General features: G+C 42.7%; 1 protein-coding gene and 1 pseudogene across 3 annotated transcripts; one reads left to right on the top strand and one right to left on the bottom strand.

Annotated features, from left to right (window-relative positions):
* LOC137484427 (zinc finger protein 623-like) lies at positions 1–3,567 on the bottom strand (annotated as a pseudogene).
* Positions 3,492–27,725, top strand: ERGIC3 (ERGIC and golgi 3). 3 transcript variants are annotated; one of them, XM_068208155.1, is made up of 13 exons: positions 3,492–3,653; positions 3,772–3,842; positions 4,352–4,439; positions 4,558–4,677; positions 5,941–6,034; positions 7,185–7,350; positions 8,992–9,049; positions 20,686–20,717; positions 21,362–21,458; positions 23,120–23,184; positions 24,009–24,145; positions 24,953–25,008; positions 27,579–27,725. In XM_068208155.1, the coding sequence occupies exons 1-13, from the start codon at positions 3,566–3,568 to the stop codon at positions 27,656–27,658; spliced, it is 1,152 nt and encodes a 383-aa protein (XP_068064256.1). In that variant the 5' UTR covers positions 3,492–3,565; the 3' UTR covers positions 27,659–27,725. The 3 variants fall into 3 exon arrangements, with proteins under 3 accessions (XP_068064256.1, XP_068064257.1, XP_068064258.1); XM_068208157.1 differs by lacking the exon at positions 4,352–4,439 and having other exon boundaries at positions 3,615–3,653; positions 4,486–4,677; XM_068208156.1 differs by lacking the exons at positions 20,686–20,717; positions 21,362–21,458.

Genomic DNA, 27,725 nt, shown 5'->3' on the forward strand with positions numbered 1-27,725 from the left:
AAGATGTCCCCAAATCCTAAGTTCCCCCTCAAAACCCTGTGAAATGGTGAGACTTTGGACATCTTTGATCCATTTCTTTCTTTTTAACCCTGTTTTAGCTGCTTTGAAGGGATGAAGATGAAGCAGAAGAAAATGAAGGCTAAAACAAAAGGATAACCAGCCAGGTGGCTTCCCAATATGAATCACAGGGAACATGAGTCATCAGGGCTCTGCCCAATGTGGGTCCTCCAGTGGGGGATGGAGTTGGAGCAGCACACAAAGCTCTTCCTGCACTCAGGGCACTGGCAGGGCTTCCCTTACCGGTCGCTCCGTTGGTGTTGAGTCAAGGTAGAGTGCTGTGAGAAGCTCTTCCCACACTGGGGACACTCATGGGGCCTCTCCCCGGTGTGGATGCACCAGTGGGTGATGAGGGTGGAGTTGAACTTGAATCCCTTCCCACAGTTGGGGCAGCTGAAGGGCCTCTCCTCCATGTGAATGCACTGATGTCCAAGGAGATGGGAGGTGGTCTGAAACCTCTTCCCACACTCAGAACACTCGTAGGGCCTCTCCCCAGTGTGGCTCTTTTGGTGGACGATCAGGGCAGAATGCAGACTGAAGCTGTTCCCACATTCCCCACACTTGTGTGGCTGTTGCCCAGTGTGGATGTTCTGGTGCTGGATCAGGCTGAAGCTCTGGCTGAAGCCCTACCCACAATGCCACACTTATAGGGCTCTTCCCCAGTGTGGATCATCTGGTGCCTGATCAGTGTGGAGCTCCGCATGAAGCTCTTTCCACGCGTGGGGGAATGCCCCACGCTCGTAGGACCTCTCCCCTGTATGGATGCGCTGGTGGGTGATGAGGGTGGATTTGTCCTTGAATCCCTTCCCGCAGTTGGCGCAGCAGAAGGGCCTCTCCTCCATGTGAATCCGATAGTGTAGGAGGAGATTGGAGCTGGTCTGAAACCTCTGCCTGCACTTATCACACTCGTAGGGTCCCTCCCCATTATGGATCTTTTGGTGGCCAATCAGGGCGGCCCGCTGCCTGAAGGTCTTCCCACACTCCCCACACTCATAGGGCCTCTCCCTGCTGTGGGTCCTCTGGTGCTTGATCAGGTTAGAGCTCCTCCTGAAGCTATTCCCACATTCCAAGCACTTGTGGGGCTTCTTCCCATCATGAACCTGCTCATAGACCAGCAGCGTCAAGCTCTGGCTCGATCACCGGCTGCCTACCCGGCCAAGGGTGGGTGTCCTAGTCTGATGTTATGGTGCTTGTTTCCCCAATTGTGTGTTCTGTTTATGCTTGATGTTATGTTCTGGACAGTGGAATCTTCCCATGGAAAAGCACTTGAAATCTCTTTCAAGAACTTACCATCACTGTTTGGATGCTACCTTCTATATTGACTATGACCAAGAATTGCTGAAAAATTGCTTCATCTGGTGTGTGAACCCATGTTGTCCAAATGCTATTTAACAGCTATCCAAGCCAAGTTCTCTTATAGAAGCATGTCAGAAATTTGCTCCTCCCCTCCTCAACACCTCACTAAGTACTAGCAGGAGCTTTATAAATACATTCAGACAAATGTGAGATTTCTTTTTTAAAGCAAACCCAAGAATGTAATAAATTTTTGTAGTTACTAGGAAAGGACTGATTGAAGTGGCATTAGATGTCCTATAAAAAATCCAACCCAACCCAACCTACAATGCTGGGAGAAGGGGACATTAGCTGGCTTTTGCCAGGGGCTGTAACCTCCAGTTATGCTGTCTGCCCTCAGAGGCAGCCACATTTGTTTCCCTGATGGGGGTTCTCCTATTACCATTCTTTTATTAAAAGAACAGAACATCTGCCAACTTTTACCAGTTATAAATGTTATTTTAATTAAAAGTTGCATGAAAATCAAAGGGGAGGAATTTTTCTTTTTCTGTGAGTTACTGTGGCATTCAGTAATATAATGCCATGGGGAAAAGGATGAGCTCTTACCCTGCTTTTCTAAAGTGTGTCAAGGACAAATGAGTAAAGAATTTAAAGAGATTTCTAGTACTCTGGAAGTGAATTCCTGGGGACAGCCCCAGCTTTGTAACTAAAGCAATTACTTTATTTATTAAGTTATGTTTATCTCAGACTTGAACCTAGGTGCTGGTAAACTGCCCCAAAAGTCTGTAAAACAATGTAATATGGAATTAATATATAAATCTCTTGACTCTCAGCTGCATTATCTTTTCCAAAATCAATATTACCACAGTTGCACTTCCTTGTGAAATTAGACATTGCGCAGCTGAAAATGAGTGATTTATAAAAGTAACCAGGTTTTATACTTTAAAAAAGTTTAAATTCCTAGCTCTTTACTTAGGAATTACTTGAACAGCTCTCTGTATCTGCTTCTGTTCTACAGGTGCTCAAGTGCCTGAGGCCAGGGCTCGAGCAAATCTGTGTGCTGCAGTTATGTGACACAGCCTCACTTCTGAACACGTTCCAGGTAAAGTCTCTGAGCTTCCACTGTTCTGAAAATAAGTGTTTATAGTGTATTTCAGCATAATTTGAATATTTGTATCTCAACTACTGAGTTGCGTGTCTGAAAGCTGCTTGTATAAAACTAAGATTAGAAAACAAATCTATTCACTTATTGATAATATAATTTATTCTAAAAACATCCTTCTATTCTTGCCATTATAAGTGATTTGGGTATGGAATAAACCAGCATATTTAAATATATTACATATAAGCTAGTGTTCATAAAATAGGGGCAAATAATGGTGATATCCTTTATGACACAAGAGATGATTTAACGTATTTCTTTTATAGATAAATGATGCCATATTAGTACGCAGTGCAGACCTGTTTCAGATACAAATATTTTCTTGTTTTTATCTTAAACAGAACACCCTGGTTGTTTGGTTGGAAGAAGAGAACTATGATTTAGCATAGTTCTCTTGAGTTTTCAAGAAAAAGCTGTCTGTGCTGAAATTTGGGGAAGAATTCGCCAGGTACACCTAATCTCGTACATTCTGCTTCTTCCAGATGTTTTAGTACTTTCTGTGACTTTTTCTATTTGTGCATCCTTCTTAAACCTGCTTGTAAAATAAACAAATATTCACTGTTATTTTCTGTCGCTTTTCTGTGATGAGCTACCAGTGGTGCCAGTGACATTTTTTGGTGTTGGATAGATAATAAGGCAGACTTGGCTTACCATCTTCAAAGAAACATCTGACCCTTTGAAGTAAGACTTGACAGATAAGTTGCTAAACTGACCTGGAAATATATGAGTGGCAGTCAACTTCTTTACGCCATAAAAGTCCAGCATCCTTTCCATGTAATTAGATTCTCTCTTTCCTTCCCTTTCCCCTTCCCTCCCCTTTTTCTTCCAAAGCACCGGTACTCTGCCGAGACGCTTTGCTTTCCGCACTGTTGCCGCCACAGCCGGCCCAGGGTACTGTCAGTGCCCGTCCCCAGCCCTCCTGCAGCTGGAGGCCACAGACGGGATTGGGAAGCTCAGCCGGGTACAGAGAGCTGCTCTCCTACGGGGGCGGGCCCGGGAGCGGGGGCGAGGCCGGCTCCGGAAGAAGGGTTCGGTTCCGGGCCGCGCGGCGTCATGGAGTCGCTGTGGCGGCTGAAGCGGTTCGACGCTTTTCCTAAGACCCTGGAAGATTTTCGGGTTAAGACGTGCGGGGGAGCGCTGGGTGAGCAGGAAGTCTGCGGGTGGCCGGGGGGCTTTAGCAGGCCGATGCTTGTCAGCGGCTCGGGGCGGCGGCGGGCAGGTTGCGGCGGCGCTGACAATGGTTCTCGTCTCCCCGGCAGTGACGGCAGTTAGTGGGCTCATCATGGTGCTGCTTTTCTTCTCGGAGCTGCAGTATTACCTCACCAAGGAGGTAAGTCCCGCCGATGGAGCAGACACAGTCCCCCGGTGCTGCCTCCGACTCGCGGCGGGCAACCCTTCAGGGCGGCCGGCGGTCCCTTGCCCCCGCCGGGCCGCCCCCCTGGGCTGCCCAGGCAGCAGCTTCGCCCCGCATAGACCCGCAGTTGGCGGTATTTTTCTGGGCCCTGTCCGGTCGTCGCGGCGGTGGGAGCAGGCTGCCCTCCCCCGCCTGTGGCGTCTCGCCGGGACGGCACTACGTCTCGCTGCCTGCGAGCAGCCATGCCATGCTATGCCAAGAAGGGAAAGCAAGCGCTGAAGCCCTGTTCCCTCCCCATGTTCAGAGATTTCCCAGTTATTTAACAGCATTGCAAATGGCATGCGCTGGGCTGTGCATGGCAGTGGCTCAGCTGTCTGGCAAACCTTTTCTGTCTTAAAAATCAGCTCCTGGACCACAGGACCAATGGAAAAGGGCCTTTTGATTTGCTTCCAAGTAAAATAGGACTGTTTTTCCTTTGTTCCCAGGTTCATCCAGAATTGTACGTTGACAAATCAAGGGGAGATAAACTGAAGATCAATCTAGATGTTATTTTTCCACATATGCCTTGTGCTTGTGAGTAAGACTTCTGAATGGTGATGATAATTTTTCTCCTTGGCAGGGACTCAAGAGGCTCAGTGTGCCCATAACAAATGTATGTTTGTAGATCACTTTCCTTGTGCATTGGTTTCAGATTTGAGCATTGATGCAATGGATGTAGCAGGAGAGCAGCAGCTGGATGTAGAGCACAATCTGTTTAAACAACGTTTGGATAAAGCTGGGAATCGTGTAACTCCAGAGGCTGAGAGACATGGTAAGATGCTGTTCTGCCTTGTCCTGGGTGGATGCTCTATTAGTCTTTCCACTGTATGCCTGTTCTGAGATTTGTGGGGACAAGGTGACAGCTGTGAAGTGTTTAAATGCTGCAAAGTCTTGAATACCTTATAGCATGCAGATCTGTTAAACTAGTCTTAGAGTCAGTACTTTTGCAAGGCAATCTTTGCCTGGTCCCTCTGAAACTATGACAAAGACCTAGGGATGCATTTGAAGAATAAAGTTGCACAGTTGATGGTGTTTTGGGATTAGAAATCAAGCAGCTGTTCTTGCAAAACTTGGCTTTGGATGTATCTTTAAATCACATTGGGTGAACAAATGGGACTGTGTGGTTCAAGGAAAGAGCCTTTCTCTAGGGAAGGCTATAGTGACTTAACCTTTAAGCCTAAACTTGCATTTTACTCCATTAAATCTGTGCGTGTTAATGCACACCTGCATAAATATATGTGTGTTGATCTATTGTTTGCAAGCTGTAATAAGTGATCCTTGGCTACTTAAACCTCTTCTCTACATTTTTTATGTGTTATGATTCATCCTTGTTCTTTGATACCAACCAGAAAGGATTCTGACAAAGCATTTCAGTTGCACAGTAATACTGTTCTGACTTTTCCTTCCCAAAACATGAGTTACTTACTCCCCTTTCTGGGAGTCACTGTAGTTTTGAGTATCAACATGACCAAATTTTTAGCTTTGTATCACTTTAGATTTACCATGTCTGTTGTTGACATTAAAAGGCTTAAACTAAGCCAAGAGCCAGACAATTGGCAGGCACAAGGGTTTCTCTGGTTGGCATGGGAATGTGGTGATACTATTCTTACTGCTGTGTCATTTAGCAGCCACCACAGGTTGTGACTTTAAAAATTATTGTCTGGGGACAAAAAATATTCTATGTGTTTTGAAGCAGGTCCTGTGTCACTCATAATGTACTGGTTGGGTCTACTTAAGACACGTTTTAGCAAAGCCTTTATGCAAGTAATGTCTGGTACTTCAGTAAGGCTTACAGATAACCAGTTCTTTCCATGGAGGCTGTTCTTGAGAGGAGAAATACTATGCTTCTTGTTGGTTTTACTCCACACCACAGCAGGCTACATACATACCATTTCAGGTGGGCGTTGGCACATGGGCAGGATGTGCAGTGGCACATTGTGTGTGCATAGATTATTCATTATGCATAGAGCAGAACAAGAGTACAAGACAGAGTTTTTAGATGTGTCGCATCACTTTGAATCCTGTTTTGTCTTAGAGCTGGGAAAAGAAGAAGAAAAAGTGTTTGATCCACATTCTTTGGATGCTGATCGCTGCGAGAGCTGTTATGGGGCAGAGTCAGATGACATTCGGTAACCTTTACACCTTTTTCTAATCTTCTTAGTGCTTGAATCCTGGTATGTTATATGCATATTTTTTTTCCAAATGTCTGTGAAGGTCTGTGCAACGAAATCCTGCTCTTAGTCGCGTGTTCAGTGATAAGAGCTATTGTGGTTTGGCTATGCCCTTGGAAGCTGCACTCAAGATTGTTGAGAAGGTGCATCTGTAGGTTGTTTGGATTGTCTACATGCCTGTTTAAGCAGTACAAAAATCTGTATCTCGGCAGACAAGAGATTTTCTGGGCTTGTTTGGTGTCCAGAGCGGAGGTGTTGAAATTATTTCACTGTTACATGAGTTATCTTGACGTAAAAGATATGGTTATGCCCTGGCCTTGCCTTCTCACTTCTGCTGCTGGCATTGTGTCCTTACAGGAGCAAAGACCAGACATCTATGGCTCATACAAACAACAGGCGTCTTTTCGTTTTTCTCATTCTTCCAAACAGGAAATTACTGTAAGAATGGATCCATTATAGTCCGTATAGGTTCTGGACTAATCTTGGCTATTTTTGGCTCAGTGGTAACTTGGTTTGTCCCATCTGTCAAGTTCTGTCCTTTCCCAGAGATGTTTTCATCTTGAGGTATTCATAACTGCTGCCTTCAACAGCAGGAATTCATTCAACATGTCCAGCGAAACATGAAACCTGTTTTTTTTTCTGGTAACCAAGGTATTATCCACAGATAGATAAGTACAAAGAAAGTTTGCAGTTAAGCCCCTGTTTAGCCCCAGTGTCTTGGCCTAAAAACAGAGGAAAGTAGCAATAGTAACAGGCAGATGCTTTGTTCATCTGAAGAAGTTCCAAACTGCTCATAACTGTGGGACACTGATGTTTTTGTGGCAAATTTCTTTGCCAAGAGCTGCCTTGGCTGTGTAAATGGCCAGGCAGAGCCCTCTTTGGACTCCAGTCCTTTATTCAAACAGTGTGCATCCGCACCTCCAAAACTCAAAAGGCACATCAAGAAGCTCATGCTCAGTCAGGAGCATTAGGCCACTTTCCAAGGTCCAGTCCCCGGTGTTTGTGTTGCTGCTTTGTTGAAGAAGAATCTGTCAAGGACTCAAGTCCTGAGCTGGAGCATCTCTTCTTAATGATAAAGATGGTAAGATGGTGCTTGTGCTTTTTGCAGGTGTTGTAATACTTGTGACGATGTCAGAGAAGCGTACAGGCGGCGAGGCTGGGCCTTCAAGAACCCAGATAGCATAGAGCAGTGCAAGAGGGAAGGGTTTAGCCAGAAAATGCAAGAGCAGAAGAATGAGGGCTGCCAAGTTTATGGTTTCCTAGAGGTCAACAAGGTGAGAGAGAGCTTTTGCTGTGAACCTGCTGCATGATGGTGAGGACTGTGAAAAGGCAGAGTCAGGGCATTCCTCTCCTTTCCCAGTCTTAGTGCTTACAAGACTGTCATAGAATAACCTCTGGGATCAGCAGTGTCTTTGTGCTTGTCATGGGGTTCAGGAGGACAGTCGGGAAGAGCAATGGGAAAGAGGTTAATTCTGGTTTGTGTTCTGTGGGCTGGTAGGAAGTCATTGCAGCTGGAGAAGTTCGCCTTTTCCTCCCACCTGGGTACCAAGTCTTTTTGCTGAGATTTCTGAGGAAGAGGAGAGGCAGCTGCTTTGAGCTTGAATTGTTCCACCTGCCCTTCTGGTTTTAAATCAGAGGCCACAAGTGGATGTTGGAGATAGCAGTAACCAACAGCTCACCTGCAGAGGTGTTGGAGAGAGTGAAGTGTTATTTTCTTTAGAAAAACAGTGGAAGCAAGGCTATTGGAGTTGGTTATCAAGGCTGAAAATGCTCAGAGAGGTGGCTTTAAGGTGGGTTTATGCAGGTGATATATGAAAATACACAAGATGCACCAGGTAACTATGTAACCTGTCATTTTGTGAGTTACCCCCACAAACACACAGGTTGCATGCCCAAGTACCTTGTAGAAGAAGTCAGACCCGGGTATTTTTTGTATGTTTTTAACTTCAAACTCTTGTTTTTTTTTCTTTTTGGGCTTTTTTTTAATCCTTGTGTATTCTTCCTGCAGACCACAGTCTTTATTTCTAGAAAGTAGGCCTTGTACTCACAAATCCAGACACTGTGATTTGAGCATTATCATAGGTATCAAACTGTTATGGGACCCTCTCTCACAATATATGAAGAGCAGGAAGATTCCAAGGGGAATACTGGATGTAGGAATGGTCCAAGTGTGAGTGTCACTGGGGAAGTTTTTGGGACCTTTTTTTAGGCACTTGGAACTTTGCCCATCTTCATTCTCAACAGGTCTGCAGTTAACATAAGGCATAGGTTTCCCCAGGCATCAAAGATGTAATACAGTGTGCGAGCTTGGAACATTTAAATCTTCCCATAGCAGAGTGCATATGATTGCTAGTAAGTGTCAGGGAGGACTGGCACCTAATATCCATATCCCTTTCAGAGTCCAGGATGAAATTTTACCAGTTTGTCTTTTGCAGATTTTTGAGGGGTTGGGTTGTTTTGGAAGGAGAGTTTGGTAGGTTAAGTGCTTTATTTTTGCATGCTCTTATTTTCATGGGTGTATACATTGGATCACTGCTGATTATTGTTACAACTGTTAACTCTCACTTTCTCCTCTCTTTTTCTTTGATGCTGTTTTGTATTTTCTGAAGGACCAGTCAGTTCCCTACTTAGAGTTAATTCCTCCTTTTTGTCATTTTTATGTCCACTAAATAATCTGGATAGAACAGCTGTTATCCACATCAGTATTTAATTATGGATTTCAGCATCACTGCCTGTACTGAATATAGGAAATTCATACTTCTCTTAGGATAATGTCTGCTGCTACTGTCATCTGTGAAAATTAGTTGGTTGGTGTCTGTCTTGTGTAAACAAAATCCTAAAAATCCAAACACCAGTACAACTGCTGTGCTTACACAGATTCAGACCATTTAATGAACGTTTACTCTCTCCTGCAGGTAGCTGGAAATTTTCACTTTGCACCAGGAAAAAGTTTTCAACAGTCTCATGTACATGGTAAAGTATTTTCTTTTCCTGTTTACTGGACCTTTTGGTTTCAAGTGTATCTGACCATTTTCTTTTCATATCTTTGCATTACCATCTGTAGTAACAACATCACTGCTTCAGTGGAGAGGACATTTGTTGAAGTTTTGTTACAGTGGTTTAGAACTATCATGGACAAACAGAAAAGTGGTTTCTAGGAGTGCTGCCACATGAGTGTGGAAGAACTTGGTAGATAATGTTTCTGGGAAGTCTCTCAGTTCTGCAAAACTTTGCTGCTTTGCAGTCAAACAACCTCAAGTAAAATTTTCAGTCCTGGACCTGACTACCATTACCTCTGGAAGGGATATTTTCCTCTATTCATGAGGTTCAGAGTAAAATTTAAGTTGTGAAGGACTTCCTTGAGTATATATAGAAACAGCATGGCAAGAACAATAGTGGTAGTTTACAAAATCATGGAATGGTTTGATTTGGAAGGGACCTTTAAAGGCCATGTAGTCCCACCGCCCTGCAATGAGCAAGGACACTTCCCACTAGAGCAGGTTGCTAAGAGTCCCATCCAGCCTGGCCTTGAATGTTCCCAGGGACTGAGTGTCTGCCAGCTCTCTGGACAGCCTCTGCAAATGCCTCATCACTTTCAACATATACAATTTCTTATATCCAGTCTGAATCTCTACTCTTTTAGTTTGAAAGCATTGCCCCTTGTCCTATCTCAACAGGCCTTAATAAAGTGTCTGTTCCCTTCTTTCTCATAGTTCCCTTTTGGTATTGGAAGGGGCTCTCAGATCTGCCCAGAGCATTCTGTTCTCCAGGCTCTCCCAGCCTCTTTCCATAGCAGAAGTGCTCCAGCCATTGGACCAGCTTTGTGGGCTTGTGTACACTTGCTCCAAAGCAGGTCCACATCTTTCCTGAGATGGACATCCCAGAGCTGGAGGCATCTCTGCATCTGGGGTCTCACCTGAGTGGAATAGAGGGGAGAGTCATCCCCCTCACCTGCTGCCCATGCTGCTGGGAATGAACCCAATATGCAAGTGGTTTCTGGATTGCCAGTGCATATGGCCAGGTCATGTCAAGCTTCTTGTCCACTAACACCCTCAATTCCATCTCCCTGGGACTGCTCTTGACTTGTTCATCCCCAGCCTGTATTGGTACTGGGGGTTGCCCTGACCCAGGTGCAGCACCTTCCACTTGGTCATGGTATTCAGTGGCCCCACTTCTCAAGCTTGTACAGGTTCCTTTGGATGTCATCCTGCCCCTCAAGCACATCAACCTCACTCAGCTTGCTATTATCTGCAAACAGGCTGAGGTGCACTCAATCTCACTGTCAGTGATGAAGGTATTAAATAGTACTGTTCCTAACATGGACCCCACTTTTTAGTGGTCTTCATCTGTATATTGAGCCATTGACCACTACTCTTTGCATGTGATCATCCAACCAATTCCTTATCCAGTGAAGAGTCCACACATCAAATCTGTATTTTGTCCTTTTATCGCTCACTCCAATTTAATCTGTACTGCTGAGGTTAAGGTCAGGGGAGAATGTGAATGTGCTTGGTGAGAGTAACTGGTGTATTTGGAGAACAACAGACAAACTTTTGAGCACCGAAGATGCACTTTTGTACAAACAACAATAATGAGAAAAGCCTGTTTTTCCCCATGATACTGATCGTTAGTAATAAAAAAAATATTTCACTTACTGTGCAAAGCCTCCTTTGTGTGCTTAAACTATCATAACAACAGCAACCTTACTACAGCCAGAATCAACGAAGTCATGGCATATATGTTAAGGAGAAGCATCTCTGTATTACATCTCTCTGTAACAGACAGGAATGCAGGCTGGCTGCCTCAGAGCAAGTACTTTGTGTACAGAGAGGAGGGCATGAGGTTAGGATAGCTCTCTAATTCCTCTTCCCAGCGTCGTCTTTCTCTTTGGCTCCTACCAAGGAACAAAGTGGGACTCTGGCCCTGAGAGGAAAGAGCGCCTCCAGTCTTTTACAGCTGCTTGCTTCTCATCCCCGTCTGCTGGTGTGGATTTTTGGGGACAAAAGGTTTTACCCACTTTTGGGGTATCTGTCTCGGGCCTGTGGGGGTGGACACGAACACGTAGCCACGACCCCAGGTAATGAGCTCGTAAGGACCCTTGGTTTCCTAAGTTTCTGGCTCCTTAATGAGAACTGGTGGACACTGTGATAACTTAAACTGATTATTGCTGTGGAAATGCTGTACTACCGGAGGACTCATATTCTCAAATGAACAATTTAAAAAGTTAATTGTAAACGTGGCTTTGCAGAGCTTTTGCTGTGGTGTCATCCATGCTGCTGAAGTGCTCTGCCTTGCCAGGACTTGTTTGAGCGTATGGTGGGCACGCTCAACTACAGCTTGACTGTGGGGGAGTGGGGAATGCCTGTCTTGTGCTCCACCCCCCACTGCTGGACAAACTCTAGCAACTCCTTGGAGGTGTACACTGGGCCTCACAGTGTACTTGTCACATCAGTACTCCATCTCTGTTCTTCACATCCTGTGTTCCCTGAGAATCCGAGCTGAACCTTTGGAAACGTTGTTGCTTTTGAAGCAAGCAGTGATGCTGCTTTTCGTCCCAAGTTGGAAGCATTTAAAATTGGTCACTTTAGGCTTGCACAATGATGTGACATCATCAGTGTCAGAGAAGACCCCCAACTCTGGAATGTCATACTGGCTGCAAATGATCATTTGTTGTTCAGTTGCACTAAGAAATCCCAGATAATTAGGGAGGATTAGGAGGAGGATTAAAAGAGATTGTGAGGAGGAATGAAGCACTTCCAATCAGAATTCTTAGCACTGAAACTAGTAGTTTTGGTTCTCCTGCATTAAGGGAGGCCAGAGTCAAAAATTGCTGATACTTCGAGTCTTCTGTTTTAAGCAGCACAGCCTCAAACTCTGTTTATTCATTTGGTTCTTGCTGAGATTGGAGTTGCTTCATTGTTGTCTGTTTAGGCTTTGAATCCTAAACTGAGATTTTATGTTTGAGTCATGCAATGTGCTGCAGATTTTGGTGAAGTTCTCTCTTTCACTTTTGTATCTGCAAGAACAGCCTCCAGCATCAGCTGGACCTATTTATGACTCTGAATGTTGTATCTGTTTTCTTTTGCAGCATTTCACATCTCCTGTCTTTCCTTCCTGTGTCAGAGCAAAGAGGAATGATTGGGTGATTTAGCTGTTTAACCTCTGAGATTTGTATTTCAGGGGCTGCTGCCATGTCTGTCCCTGCCTGTACAGCAGCAGCCTGTGGATATTCTCAGTTCAGTCAGAGAGAAAAGAGAGAGAATTCTCCCAGGCCTAGCCTAGGAAAGTTAGGAGAAGGAATGAAAACAATTATTATCTCTCTTTCTGTTCATATTGTTTATGGATACGTTCTACCACAGTGTGCTATTCATAGTGCACCAATGATGTGAAAGGTTTTCACTTTGAGACCAATCATATTTCCCCTTAGCAATCCTGGTTATAAAAATGAACGCTGCTTCCTGCTAGTAAACATTCTTTGCCTTCTGAACCGTGTGAGTCTTTTTGTCCATCCCTGCCTCAACAGTGTCATCAACCTTCTTCTGCTTCATCTGCAGTAGTGGAGAGTGACTTTCCTGCCTGTAGAAACTTCACCTACCTAGTGGTAGGCTCCTGAGGAGAGTGACATTATCTATATCACTTCCATTTTTCTTGCTCTATTTCTTATAGTCAAGGGGAAACTGAGGGTTCTCATTCCTCCTTTAGATTGTCTTTGGGCCACTCTGTTGCTGAGGTGCCATCACCAGTATTTTTTAGAGAAGACATTGGCCATCATGCTTTTTTGACAGCCAGAGAGCTTTTTAGGATTATTTAAAATGTCTCATTAGATTCCTTCAATTCCTTAAGAAGAAGATGGTGTTGATGGCACTTTTCAGGACATTCTGTCCTGAAGACATGCTCTGAATGACTGTGACAATTTCTGTGGATGAAGCAGTCTGTGGTCCAAATTTTGTGGTTTTCTTACACCCTACATGTCAGCTGGAGGAACAAAGTTATCTTTGAAAATGCTGTTTTTGAGGGATTACTGTTTGTTTTCATCCTCTTTTGTGGTGATGGCTGTGGAAGGAAAAAACACAGGTTAGGTGCTCTTTGAGATGATGATGGTCTTGGAAAAGGAGCTGCCTCCTTGGAGCCACCAAGCTTTGCCTAGAAAGATGTAAAGCTTTGTTAGCTCTCTGGGAGTTTCACTGGTCAGTTGAACATCTTCATTAGTGTTCTGTTTATGTATTTAATGAACGGCTTGTTTCTTTCTCTGCTAGAGCTTCTTTGACAGCCAAAACCTACTTGAACTCATCATTGGATGCTGTAGATGACTCCAAATAGCCTCTCTTATTTTACATACTTTTTAGTGTTTTGATTACTGAATTGTGAAAAGATACCGAGTCTTTGACTGCAGATTGGTTGTCATTTTTCAAGTCCCTTGGCACCTTCTCAGTGTCAACAAAGAGCAAGTGGCATTAATTAGCTCCATTTTATGCAGAGACTTCAGTCTCCTTCTCTGTTCTTTTCCTATAGCCCAACTAGTTGTGGGCCCTGTTACTATTGCACAGGCCTCTACAGGTAGCAGTTGCTTATCTGAGTTCTTCTCCTGCCCAACAACATACTTGAAAAAAAATTATGTGGGACTCAGTCTCCATCAGGACATCAGTTCAGTGTGCAGGAGATCCAAATCCTCTGATCACATATACACTATTCCTTCCATGGAGGAGGTGTGTGTGAGCTCATTCTAACTTTTGTCCCAAAGTAGTGTCTGTTAGGGAACTATTTTTATCCCCATACTGAATACTGAACGCTGAGAGTCTTACTTCATCCTCAGCATTGCTAAGGACTTTTCTTTTTACATTAGTGACCTCTTACCAGAATTTGGTTGTCTTGATGCTGAAAGACGCACGGTCTCACTCATTTATGGTAGACAAACTGTTTTCCAAGTTACAACAAATCTGTTTTGGAGACAAGAAAAATGACATTTTCATTTGTCATTTAACTATCATCCATCAGAACTCAAGTTGTGCCAGTTGTTGGGAGTGCTTAACATTTGTCAAGTAGCCCGCTGGAGTAGCCTTTCCTTCTCCATACGAAAAATCATGCTATGGCAGAAGCACCAGCAGAGATGTGGCAGAGGGGATCAAATTGCTGTGGGAAGGATTCAGAGGCCCATACAACTATAAGGCCCTGTAAGTCTATGACAGTTACTGATAAGTGTTAAATGTATATATTGCACAGTGTTGAATACAAATGAACAAGCTTTTGAAACAAACAAAAAAGGAGTCTACATAACCTCCTTTGAGATATGCTGTACAAACATATATATCTCTGCCTCTGATCTTTCCCGGTATTCACCTTTGTCAGGATCTTGCAACAAAACGAACAAAATCATCCTCATGGTTTTTTATTTCCTCTGTGTATCAGGTGGGATGAAAATAGCACAGGACTGATTAAGAATAAATAACCTGTTACCCAGTTTTGAATGTTAATATGTTGTAAATATAAATCTTAGTGCATTTCTGAATAGCTTTGATCCTAAAATGATCTCTCTTATGACTGAAAAAGAATCTAAATATAACCAGTATTGCTGTTTGGCATGCTGCTTTGGAGTTCACTTAACATATATGCACATCCCACTGTGTTTTTCCTTTTGGTGATTAATTACTGCATTTTGAGTTCTCTGTTACACTTTAAATGATTGCTTGGCTACATATCAGTCCTTTAGCTAACTAGGGGGTGATTTTATATGGCCTAGAAAGCACACAAGCACAGATGTTTCTCTTTTTGGTATGAATATTATTCTACCTGAATCTCTTTATCTTTTCTTTGTAAGGATATGAACATTTCTCTTTTCTCTCCTACTCTGCTTGTTTTTCCAGTGCATGCTGTTGAGATTAGGTGTTGCTGTCTACTTCTTTCTTCCTCTGAACTACAGAACTATGATGATTTTTGTTATTTGCTGAGCCCATAAATCTCCTTCGGAAGGAGCTGTTGATCTAGGCTGAGATCTGAGAAGATTTCCAGGAAGTTAAAAGGAGAGCTGTGCCAGGTCATTCATCTGTGGTAAACACGGTGGAAAAGGTGGAGAATCCTTGTCTTAAATTATTTTAGTATCCTGTGTTGGAGATAATGTTTTGGCAAATGTTTAGCTGCACTGTGCAGCTAATGTTCTTGAGGGGAACGTGCTGACATTTTAAAGCAACTTCTGCCTTTTCAAATCACATGAGAGAATTATCTCACTTAATCTCATTTGTACAACACATTAGAGAATATTTCCTGAAAATTCATGTACCAAACCAGCTGATCTGTTTGTGGGAACTTTTACAAGGGTTTAGTAAACCATTCAATTTTTCTATGGATAATCATGGCAGTTGCAATGTTTCGAGTCAGTAGCATCTGGCAGAGGGCTCAGACTCTCAGCTTTGCTTAGCTGCAACATTTTTTGTGTTGCTCCGTCCCTCATTCCCCTCTTCACAACACATCTTTATGCCACTTCCATCTTCCTGCCACTGTGCTCTTGTAAGATATTTTCCTCCATAAAATTCGTCCCCACTTTGAAAAGTGGTGTCCTATCTCACCTTGGAGCAATGTGTTTGGGTGGCAGTCTTTGGTTTTTTGGAATCTTCACATGTTTATTAACATAGTCCTGAATGGCTGTAAGGCTCTTAATCATCTTTTAGGTGTTAAGAACTGAGTTTTGTGAAGTCCAAGGAGGCTTTGTGATTGTTGAGGTCAGAAATGCAGGATGGGGAGAATTCTTCAGATAGACAGCATTTGTTAAAACTTTGTTACTAAAACCACAAACAAATCTTGCTTCTAATAAAGCAGACAGAGTTCTTGACAAACTTAAGATGTTTAACAGGTATCTTTATTTTGCCTGTTAGGTGTGGTTAAGGAAATGAAAAAATGTGTTTGTTTCTTCAGAAATAAGTGTCTTTGGTCCTAGCAGACAGTCTTTTAAAGATCTGTTCTCTTTCCTTTTCCTGCTCCTTATCTTAGCAGGCTAAGTAACTGCTGGTTTATGTTAAGCTAAACATGTATCTGCCACATAGATTATGTATGTATGTGCTTAGAATAATCATCAGTGATCAAGGAGAAATAAACCTGTGGGCTGGTGGAAGACTCTTTTAGAAACTGAACTGCTCTACTGCAGAGTTGTAAATCACTTATTGGAGAGGAGTTTTATAAAAACTACTTAGTTGTGGAAAGCATAGCAGAGCACTTGGGGACATTTTGTTTTCAGTAGCCATAACTGCTAATACGGGTCACACACAATGTAAATCTAGTGTAACATGTTAGTTAATGTCTGGTCCTTCTCAAGTGATGCCCTGGGATTTCTCTGGTACTGTGCTATTCCTGTAAGTTTTGTCATGCTCACTAGTCCTCAGTTCTATTTCACATGTACCTACCCAGGTGACTACCCAGGTGATAAAGCTGATAAACATCATAATCCCACAAAGGGTTCTAGGAGCACAGCTACCACGAGGATCATCCCTCTGCCTCTCTGTGCATCACTGTGCCAGTGCAGCTGTGGGATTAACCTTACTTTGGAGTTGTTCTGACTAGAAGAATAGCCTCAAATAAAGCAAGACTTGCATTTCAGTCTTTTGCGGAGTCTGAGATGGCTCATAACTGAAAGGTGGGTGGTGTAGGAATGAGCTGAGGGACCAAAAGATGGTGTAACAAAGAAAGTTGTATTCCTTTGGTGGTATGAAATCATAGAATATCCTGAGATAGAAGGGACACACAAGGATGATCACGTAGGTCCAGTTTAAATGCAGACCCATCAGAGCCAGGATCTGTGTGGAACTTTGTTATAACTGAAGGTTAGCCAGCTAGTGTTTGTACAAAAGGCGGGAAGACTTGACACTTCACTGGCAGCTAAGCCACAGAACTCTTGACTTAAGTGCAAATAATGAGTGCAGCATGAAACAGCCTAGTGTTGCTGGTAACTGTTAAGAAGAAAAGCATAGCATAATGCCAAGGCCACTTCTTTCCTTTCCTTCTCCATTTCCTATTGAAATGTCCCTTCTTTCCTTCTCCTGCCCACATATACTTCCAGATTTTTGCTAGGAATTTCTTTTTTAAAGTTCATTGATACAGTTGTCAGCACAGGAACACAAACCTGTGTGCTGTCACTGTGCTAGTGGCAGTGACAGGTCTGCACTCCAGTCAGAGAGAGCAAAAGGAATATCTGAAGCCAGTGCACCTCTGAGTTCTTTGAAATGCAGAACCATTGCCTTAATTCCAAGTACTGCAGCCTAGTCTCTGGGCATTTACCTGCAAAAGGACTCCTCCCTACATCAGCGCTTAGGAGGAATGTACTTTAGAATTTCCTTTTCTAACTGTACATTCTCTTATTTTTCATGCCTGTCTCTTTAGGCTTAGTAAGGGTTTTATATAAATACAAGTACAGCTTCTGGTGGTTTACTGAAAAATGTTAATTGGAAAAAAAAAAAGAGTTCACAGCACACTCAAGTAAATGTTTTAAAGGAGAGGCTAGTTCAAATCAGATCTTTAGCTTTGCAGCTGTCGTGGTTTGTTACTGGCCAAACATCAGGCATCCACGAAAGTTGTTTGCTTGCCCTCTCTTGCTTTCAGCTGGGCAGCATGGGAAAAAAACTAAGGGCTCATGAGTTGAGATGAGGATTGAGAGAAAACACTCTTAAGGGCAAAACAGGTTCAAATTTAAAGATATAAAGTAAATTTATTATTAACAGAGTCAGAGGAAGATAATGAGAAGTAAAATGAGCCTTTAAACCACCTTTTTCCTCCCCCAGCTGCTCCCTATTTCCCACTGACAGTGCAGGGAGACAGGACATGGGGGTTTTGATCAGTTCGTCACCTGAGATCTTTTTCTGTTCACTCAGGGAGAGGAGTCTTTCTTCTGCTATGGTGTGAGTCCCTCCCACAGACAAACAGTCTTCCCAAAACTATTGTGGCATGTCACTTGTCCATGGGGTGCAGTCCCCTAAGGATAGGTTGTTTGAGTTTGGAAGCAAGGGCCCTCTATCTTGGAGGCAGGGGACCTCTCTCTCCATTTGGGTCTCTCACTGGATCACAGCTTTCTCTGGCATCCACCCGCTCTGGCATGAGCACTTCTCCCATAGGCTGTGAGTGGATCTCTGCATCCCCCATGGAGCTCATGGGCTGCAGGGGCACAGCTGCTTCACCCTGGTGCTCACCATGGCCTGCAGAGGAATCTCAGCTTTGACACTTGGAGCACCTCTTCCCCCTCTTTTTCCACCGACCTTGGTGTCGCCCTGTTGTTCTCTCTCACATGTTCTCACCTTCTCCTCTTCTCTGACTAGAAGAAAAACTGCTGCTCATAGGTACTTTTGATAACAAGTTCTGCTAATTCAAAGATTCCTACAGGATCCCGCAGCTCTGAGAGGTTGATCTCATCTAGGTTCCGTGCCAGAGAGTCTCTCACCATATTTCTGCTGCCGGCCATGCAGCCCCACCACCACCGAGCGGGCAGTGATGGCCACCACGGCACTGGCGCTATTTAACCCCTCTCCTCATGCGGGACGCTGGGAAGAAGCTGCTGCCACTGCCCCTGCCCTTCTTCCCACGGCACGGCTGGCTAGGGGCAGGCAAGCAGTAAAGGCTTGCCACGCGCTGCGCCGGGATGGCAGCACCTGTGGCGCCTCACCACCCCTGGAAAAAACTGCGCGCATGCCGTTTTAATTTTTCTTCTTAAATACCTCTTCACAGAGGTGTTACCAACCTCTCTAACTGAGCCAGCAGCATGCCCATCTTCAGAGCCATCAGAGATTGGCCCTGTCGGACATGGTGGAAGCTTCTAGCAGTTTCTCACAGAAGCTACTCCTGTGGCACTCCCTCACTACCAAAAACCAGGCCTTGCCAAATCAACACAGCAGCTTGTCTTGTGCTAGGCTCTCAAGGGAGCAGCATTTCTAATCTTTGTTAATAATGTAGCAACACTTGATGATCTTACTCCATTAGCTCCTAAAGTAATAGCCCACAATTATTGAACTGTGTTTTGCTTTGCTAAATTGAAAGGTGAAGTGTGCCTTCCTGAGCACATGAATTTACCTGTTAAAATGTCTGCAGGCTCTAGCTTCTTTGAGTTGATTGTATGACTTTGGATAAACCTGGTAGGAGTGATATTGAAATGGAGTTGCAATTTAGATTTTCATTCTGAGACTGATGCTTCTGGTATTGCATAAAGTCATTTAAGTAGCAAACTAGAAGATAGCCATTGCCTCCCACAGATTTTAAAGATAAGCATGTATATATTGATTGTCCTCGTAGTTAAAGCAGTACCTTACCTACTCCAATGCATACGAAAGATAATTGACAAAGCCATCAAAAGAGTATTCTTAGTACAAAAAGAAGGGGGAGGTGTTGGAATCCAAAATGCAGGGAATTCTCAGAACCTTGGGCCTGTAAGCCAAAGCTTAGAATTAAACATAGGATTTGATCTGAGACCTTGGAAAAGGTTTCCAAACTTAGGTGCTAGAAGTGAGAATGTGGATTTATAGTTTAAAGCAGAGACACGTTAAGCTAAATAGAAGAAAGTTCAGAGTTTTAGAGTTTAAGATACAGAAAAAATAAAAGTAGTTACAAAGGTAAACAAGAGGTTTAGAATGCAGTACTGTAGGTTTATGTGTCATAACATGATTGGCTAAGAAAGTTTACACTGTAGCATGAGTCCATAAGACGAAATATTTAAGGATTGGGTCAAAAACATAAATATCCTTGTTGGCAGTGTTTTATTGGTCAATAAATCCTTTAAAAGTCTTGTAACTAGAAGTCTTGTGACCTTCTGAACCATGCAGTGAAGATGTGAGCTGAACTCACCCTTCCTGCCTATGTAGACGATAAGAAAAATAAATTGCATCATCTAAAATACTCAGTTACCATCTCTAGCTCATTCAAAACTCCTTCAAAAATCCCCATACCATATCTCTGCCAGATCCCTTCTAGGGGTATATGGTCCTGCCAGCATTGTTGCATTGCTATATGTGGGAAGGGCAGAGATGAGGAAGGCCAAATTCCCCGAATTCCAACACTGGTGACAGTCACTGTGGCCCTACTAGTGGTTTGTAAATACCCTGCTCAGGCCATTGCTGCAAAGACTTCCTTTCCTAGTATGTTCTCCAGGCAGTAGTAGCAAGGTTGATAGGCAGAGTGCTGAGAGTTACTAAGATGATGATGGTTTTTAAGGGCACTTGCATGTGTATATTAATGCATGTGCTCTGCTCAGTTGTCAGTTTAGATCTGTCATGCCTCTGTGTTTTACAGTAGTGAAAGGAGTTATGTGTAGATAACAGCAAAGCTTTCTTTTCTGGCCTCTGGGATCTTGTTTTTGCACTAGATGAAGAACACATGCAGGTGAGTACTGAATAACTAATCTGAAGGAGCCCCAAATTAAATTTAATTTCCTTCATTCTAGAAGTGGCTCTGTGTCAGGAGGGGTATTACAGCAGTTTTATCTGTCACACACCCTACTATGCAAGCAAGAGAGAAACCCAGGCAATTTTCTTGCCATTTTAGATTGTGATGTAAATGAAAGGAACTCCCTTATTGCTAGAATATGGGAGAGATATATTATTGCTATGACAATGCGAGCTATATTGTTAACTATTTTTCTGTTACAGTTCACGATCTGCAGAGCTTCGGACTTGATAATGTAAGTGTTCCTGAAGCAGTGTTCTAGTTCTCTTAGTCTCTTTTCCTTCTGGATTTCCCTCCCATTGTCATATTGAGATCTTAGATTGCTGCAGATTTGGCTTTATGAGTCTAAGCAGAACCTGGGTCCTGCTTTCACAGAGGGTTCTGAAATACATTCTGTGACATTTGCGTGCTGCATGGCAAGCCTGTGCCTCTCTTCCTGAGCCTTTTTCCTTAATCTATGCTTCACAGTTTCTTAAGGTTGATATTGTCACAACTGCTTCTGGATCTGTTGGAGTTTACCTTGAGCTGAGAGGAAAGCAGATGATGCTCATACTTATTCCTCCAAGGCAGCTGATAGCATGTGCTCCTATGGCAGGGAGATGAGTGGTGGGAGAGCCCGCTCTGTAGATGGGAGGAAAGGGCACAGAGATCTGTGGATTTCCAGTAGGAGAAGGAGAAATTCCTTGTCTTGAAATCTCCTATGAATATAAAAGAAGAGCAAATATTTTGGAATTTATTGTTGAGATGCAAGAGAAAAGGAGCACCTGTCTCCATTCTAGAACCACACTCAGAAAAACATACCAATAATGACCTTCAGTCTGCTAACCTTTCCCCTCATGTGCTGTGCAGCTATTTGAGTTATAAGCATTTCCGTTTCAGATCAATATGACGCACTATATCAAACATCTCTCATTTGGAAGGGATTATCCAGGCATTGTGAACCCTCTGGATGGGACAGCCGTCACTGCACAGCAAGGTAAAAGACAGCTGAAAGAAGTCTCTTTTTAAGTGTCTGTATTAATAAGTGTTAGAAGAGAACAGGAGCAAAGTTCCCAATTTTAACAAAAAACCTGACAGTGTTATGTGAAATATCACTCCTCCACCTTGTGATCTTTCTGGAGCATCTGTCTCCAATCAGCTGGAAGAAATCTGCCAACATGTTTGGATTCTGTGACCTTTCTGAAAGGTATCTCTGTTCAGCGTTCATGAATGCACAACAGCAGGTACAGTATGTCATTATTAAAGGCCTACCTCAGATATAGTTCAAGGAGAGCCCTGTCTAACTACTACATACAGTGAGAGAGAACCAGAAGATGCAGGGTAGAGAAAAAAGGCCTAATGGGTAGTTGCTGGAGAGCTGTGGTGTCTGCCTGACCTTGACATACCCAACAGTAAGAGCATGAAAAGCTGCAGTGAAGTTGAAATATTGCTGATATTTTCTAGATAGTTCCAGATTTTCTGGCTTGAGAGAAAGCTTTTTCTTCCTGCTGCTGCTGTGCTTGAATTTATTTCCACAAGCCTGCTTTTCTATGAAAGGTCCTTTACATGCCACTGCAGAAGTTTTTTTTTTTTAGATCTACTGAAGTCTGAATAGTATGTCTTTGAAAGTAATTGGAGCTGTATGTTATAAAGCTTGGAGAAAGAAGTAATTTGCTTTGGAGTGGTGATAGAACTGTTAGTCCTACCTGAATCTGTTCTTTAAAGTTTTCTGCCATTGATTTTGATCCTTGTACCCAAATCAGAGGATGGCATTTGAAAAAAAGTACAGAAAAATTAAAAGGCGTCATAATATTCAATACGATTAAGATGCTGTAGTTATTCCTTGGAGTAACAAGCTTTCTGAGAGGGAGGACCTGTAGCTGACTGGTAAATTTCTGCATAAGCTCAAGCTTTTCATCCTGAACCTCAGGGAACCAGTTGGTAAATTCTTGAAGAATTCATTCTGAAAACATGCTCCAGTAAAAAAGTAGAAGCAGTAGATTGCAGGTCAAATTTATGTTTATTGCGGCTAAAGATACCATATACAAGAATTACTTCTGCTGTAGAAATGGATGAATAGTCTTCTCTAGGGAATTTCATAGAAAATCATTTTTTCTTGCATTGCATTATCTTTAAGAGAAGTGAAGGAACAGGCTGGTCTGAGGCAACAGAAAGGGTTCTTGTGGTTTTTCTTCATTGGTCCATATCTTCCTTTTCATCTTCTGATACAATAAATGTCATACTTCTACAGGAATAAACTGCAGTGTTAATTGAAATTGATATGAGATGCTCATTTAGACCTGAGTAAGTTTGCTTAGGGCTATGTTGTTAAGAATTTTTCCTGGACTAGAATTGAATTTGCAAGAAGTTTTACTGGTAAAGCTACAGCAAGTTTGTAGAAGTTTTTGCATTTATTCAAGGCCAAAATGCCATGAGTTTTGATTTTGGCTGGAGCAAAAACGAGATTCACTTTGGCAAAAGGAAGACACATTTCAGACATTAACTTTACTGTCCTTGAAAACCTCCAGCAGCTGTTATGCAGAAAGATGTTCCCTGACATGCTGAACAAAACCAGTTTGTGTCTACCTGTCCTGCCAGTGAAAAGCTTCCAGCTTATTGTTTTATATTAATTGTGTCTCTCCCTGTCTTTGCTTATAGCTTCCATGATGTTTCAGTATTTTGTCAAAGTGGTCCCCACTGTGTATAGGAAAGTAGATGGTGAAGTAAGTACCTTTTTCCCCTGTTAATTTGACAAGTGAAAGCCTTCACTTTCTCCTCATATTCTTGATGCTGACAGTAACTGTGGATCCAGATGTGTTGCCAGATGTATACCAGGGGCTGTATTGTGCATTCAGTACTTGGAACTCCCAAGTGTGGAATTCGGTAAAAAAAACTAGATAGTATCTTTCTCTGCTTGGATTGTAATTTTGTCAGATAACTTAGTAGGGATGATAGAATATAATTTCATTTTACAGAAACCTGGTTTAATTGCTCTAAGAATAGGGCTAGTATGAACAACATGTAGAAGAATGTCAGGGCACAGAAGAATGCTGAAGGGTGATCTTAATTTATGTGAAGACAGGTTATCTCTGTCTTTCTCTGCTCTCCTACCTCTATGTATTGTTTTCCTATTTCTCACTCTTGATTATTTATGGCTTTCTGCTATCATGGCTGTCTCCTGAAGCATGCTTAACAGGACTGCCTTTTGGTAGAGGATAACATAGACTCAGGGTTGAGAGGAACAGCTTATGCTAGCTGTCCGGCCGCTTATGCTGCTGTGTGCCAGCAGAGACCAAATAGTCCAGCCTGGGTGTGATGCTTCCCTCATACTATGGGCTAGCTGCAGCTTTAACTGGTAGCCTATAGTAAAAATAGACCTGACAGCAAATACCTGATCCTGATAGAGCTCTTCATGACTCTTTCTAACCACTGTCAGGCTGCCCACATGGGCAGGGCTACACTGATGTGGTTCACTGAACTCATGTTTTAGTAGCCTTTCCTCTTCCCTGTTAGCAAAACAATGTTTGCTGTGTTTGTTTCCTGGTAGGTGGTGAGAACTAACCAGTTCTCAGTTACACGACATGAGAAAATAGCAAATGGGCTACTGGGAGACCAAGGTCTGCCTGGTGTCTTTGTACTGTATGAGCTTTCACCAATGATGGTGAAGCTGACAGAGAAACACAGGTAAGAGACATTTCATTCTATTTCATTCATCCTTCGTTGATTTTGTAATTTTGCATAGCTTGAAACTTCATCCTCACTTAGACATGATAGTGCAAATGCCTGAAATTCATCCAAGCCCCTTGCCAGCCAGTGGAAAGGAAGAGGTGCTCACCAATGGCCTTCCTCTCCGTGTGAACTGTGGTCTGGGTTTTTTCTGCTACTACTATGTGAAGTGTTGTAATCTGGTATCAAGATGGAAAAGGAAAGTGGTGCAAGGAGCAGTAGTGTAATATAATGGTTCTTGGTTCAGACTTCTGATGGGAAGACTAGGTTTACTGAGCTACCCATTTTACCAGCAGCACTCACACAGTCCAACGAGTTCCTTACTCTGCATTTGCTATAGCTTTTCTACATCTTCCAGCCAGTGTGGAACCTCTTTGTCTCTCTGGGTTAATGGCTGGCAATGCAACTGCAGAAAAGGGAATCTTTGAGGTTCATAATGGGGGGGTAGAAAATGTCAATTTCTTAAAATGCATTAACATATGCTTAGGATTTAATTACTGTGTTATGTGACCCTCCTGTGCATTCTCACTGGGTAGAAATAAATAATGTCTTAGGGATTAAAAGCCCATCTTTCAAATTTATAAATTCAGTACTTCCTCTTAGTGCTGCTGACTAAAAGTAGCAGTGACAAACTTGAGAATTATTAGCTATGAATATTTAGGTAATGCATACTTATATGGTATGATGAATATTATTAGAATTATTAGTTAATTGTTACATACCAGACATTGGTATCTGAGCTCATGCTGGTTGTTCAAATTCTAGGTCCTTTACTCACTTTCTTACTGGAGTTTGTGCCATTGTTGGAGGCATATTTACAGGTATTGCACCTTTCAATCATTTTGCTTTCTAAAGTGTAAACGTTTACTATCTTAGGCTTTCTATAGTCTGCATGTCTAGTAATAAATCCTTATTTGAGTAAGAGAGATGATTTCAGTCTTTGGGAAGCAGTACAGCATGTTCTGCAGAGCCACAGGAGTGGCATCAGACTGTAGCTAGCACTGAAGGCTTACAAGATGCTGTAATATTACAGCATTTCATTTCATTAGACCTATAGACCTGTCATAATATTTCATTTTGATGCTCTACAGGACATTTTGTTTTCTAACAAAGCAGTTCTTCACAGACCATATGAAAATGTCTATACTTGCATTCTTGGCCAGCTTGGGTCTGTAAGTAGATAAGTTTTCATGTGGAATCAACACCAGTTAAATCTGTGAACCCAGCTTGCCATGGGCATAATATATATCTCAGAGATACCAAACTGCTCCCAGACATAGGAGCTCCAGCTAGTATTCCATAAGGACTAGATGGGATCTTGTGAGGAGAGGCTCAGAGGGTCCTGCAGATCCATCTGAGTATCTGCACTTCACTCTCAGTGCTGGCGCTGGAATAGCTAATCAGTATCTGCTCGGCTCTGTGCATGGGAACAGCCTTGGTGCAGCCATGCTCGCCAGGTAGTAATCCAGGGTGCTCATAGTCAGACATGTAGGTGTTAAGGATCAGCCTGAAGATGTGGTCAGGGACCTGAGAAGCCAGTTTCTGTGTCATATAGCATCTGTGTCACATACCTATAACATCATACCTTTATCTGCAAGGTTTTCCCATCATCTGAGGTGTCATAGTACTCAATTAACCTGACACTGTTAAACAGAATTTCTGTCTGCAATAAATTTTATCCTATTAATCTCTTTGATTTGAAAAGTCATTCAGAAATTACTTTCATGACAAATTCAAGTGGCTTTTAGCACTGACTGGGTTTGACAGCCAATTCATGTTTCTGCCTTAACACCATGCTCAGACTCTCTGTATTCTAGAGATCAAATCAACTAGTGGCCAATAAGGTCAATTACTTGTACCAGCAATAGCATGGCCAACAGGACCAGGGTGGTAACTGTCCCCCGCTGCACTCTGGTGATGCACCTTGAAGCCTTGGTTCAGTTCTGGACCCTTCATGATGAGCAAGACATTGAGGTGCTGCAGCGAGTCCAGAGAAGAGAATGGAGCTGGGGAAGGAGCTGGAACGTAGGTCTGATAAGGAGAAGTGGGGGTGCTCACCCTGCAGAAAAAGAAACTCAAGAGGGAGCTTCTTGCTCTCTACAACTACATGAAAGGAGGTTGGAGCCAGATGAGGGTCAGTCTCTTCTTCTAACAGGGACAAAACAAAAGCAAATGGCCTCAAGTTGCACCAGGAGAAGTTTAGATTGGATAGTAGAAAAAAAAAAAATTGTCATGGAAAGGGTTGTCCATGGCACAAGTTGCCCAGAGCAGTGGTAGAGTCACCCTCCCTGGAGGAATCTAAAAGACATGTAGATGTGACACTTAAGGACTTGGTTTAGTGGTGGGCTTGCCAGTGCTGGGGGCAATTGGATGCTATGACCTTAGAGGTCTTTTCCAACCTAGATGATTCTATGCTATTCTAAAGTCACCTCAGTGTTGGTGTAACAGTATCAAATTGATTCCACAAGTAGAGAAAATTTCAGGGCAAAACAACCACACAACAGTTATCTGAAGTATGATAGACCAAATATTAAGTCCAAGAATTCCATATTATATAGTAATATATAGAAGATTTAATTCCCATTTTAGCTGCAATGCTTTGTATCATATTGAAATGTCCTTGTAAACAGCCAAGTAATCATTTACTTATTCCTTTGATTGAGGTTTCAAATAAAAGAGAAAATATTAAGCTTTATAAAATTAAATCATTGAAAAATGGCTCCCTAGCAATCTTTGTGTTCTTTTCCTGGCAGGAGATCACGGTTCCTGCCCTGTGAAAACATTGGTTGCATGTGGTTTGTGGTACAACAGACCATTCTGAGTTTTTCTATGGTCACAAACACTGAATTAATAGGCTTCTTCAGGGCTGGAGAGGTTTGAGGAAAATACTGCAGAAAGAATTAAAGTCAGTGGATTGTATTGCTTTGTGTCTGGTGGGTGTACATTGCCATCTCCAATAAAGGGCATTCATCAAGAGCAGCATATGGTACTTTTAAGGTTGCTGTGAAATGAGCAAGAAATGGGAAACATGCCCTTTGCAAGCTGAGTCAAGGCAACAAGTGGCATAAAGCTCTCCACATCAGCTTCCTCTCCAAACTCTTCTCAGTCATCAGTAAACACACATGATGCAGCCAGTCTCTTTTATTTCTGGAAAAGGGATCTTTTCTAGAGAAGCATGATCACCTCTGTCCTGCAAGATGGGTCTTGTCTGTCCTGAGGAGATGAGGACTTTACTGTTCTGAGCAGCAACAGCAGCAGCAGTAGAACCTTTTTCTGTCTGGTGGACCTGGGATTCCTTTCCTCTGACAGCAGGGTTTTTGTTTTCTATCTTTGGGAGTTGTTCTTTCTTTGAGGCATGTCTGATTTCATCCATTTGGTTTTTTCCTTTTAGTTGCTGGTTTCATTGACTCCTTGATCTATCACTCAGCACGTGCCATCCAGAAGAAAATTGAACTTGGGAAGACAACATAAATAAGCAATGGCATCAACCCATTAAAAAAAAAAAATAAAAAACAACCAGACAAACAAAACAAAACAA

Source organism: Anomalospiza imberbis, chromosome 17, assembly GCF_031753505.1.
Source record: "Anomalospiza imberbis isolate Cuckoo-Finch-1a 21T00152 chromosome 17, ASM3175350v1, whole genome shotgun sequence".
Taxonomy (NCBI): Eukaryota; Metazoa; Chordata; class Aves; order Passeriformes; family Viduidae; genus Anomalospiza; species Anomalospiza imberbis.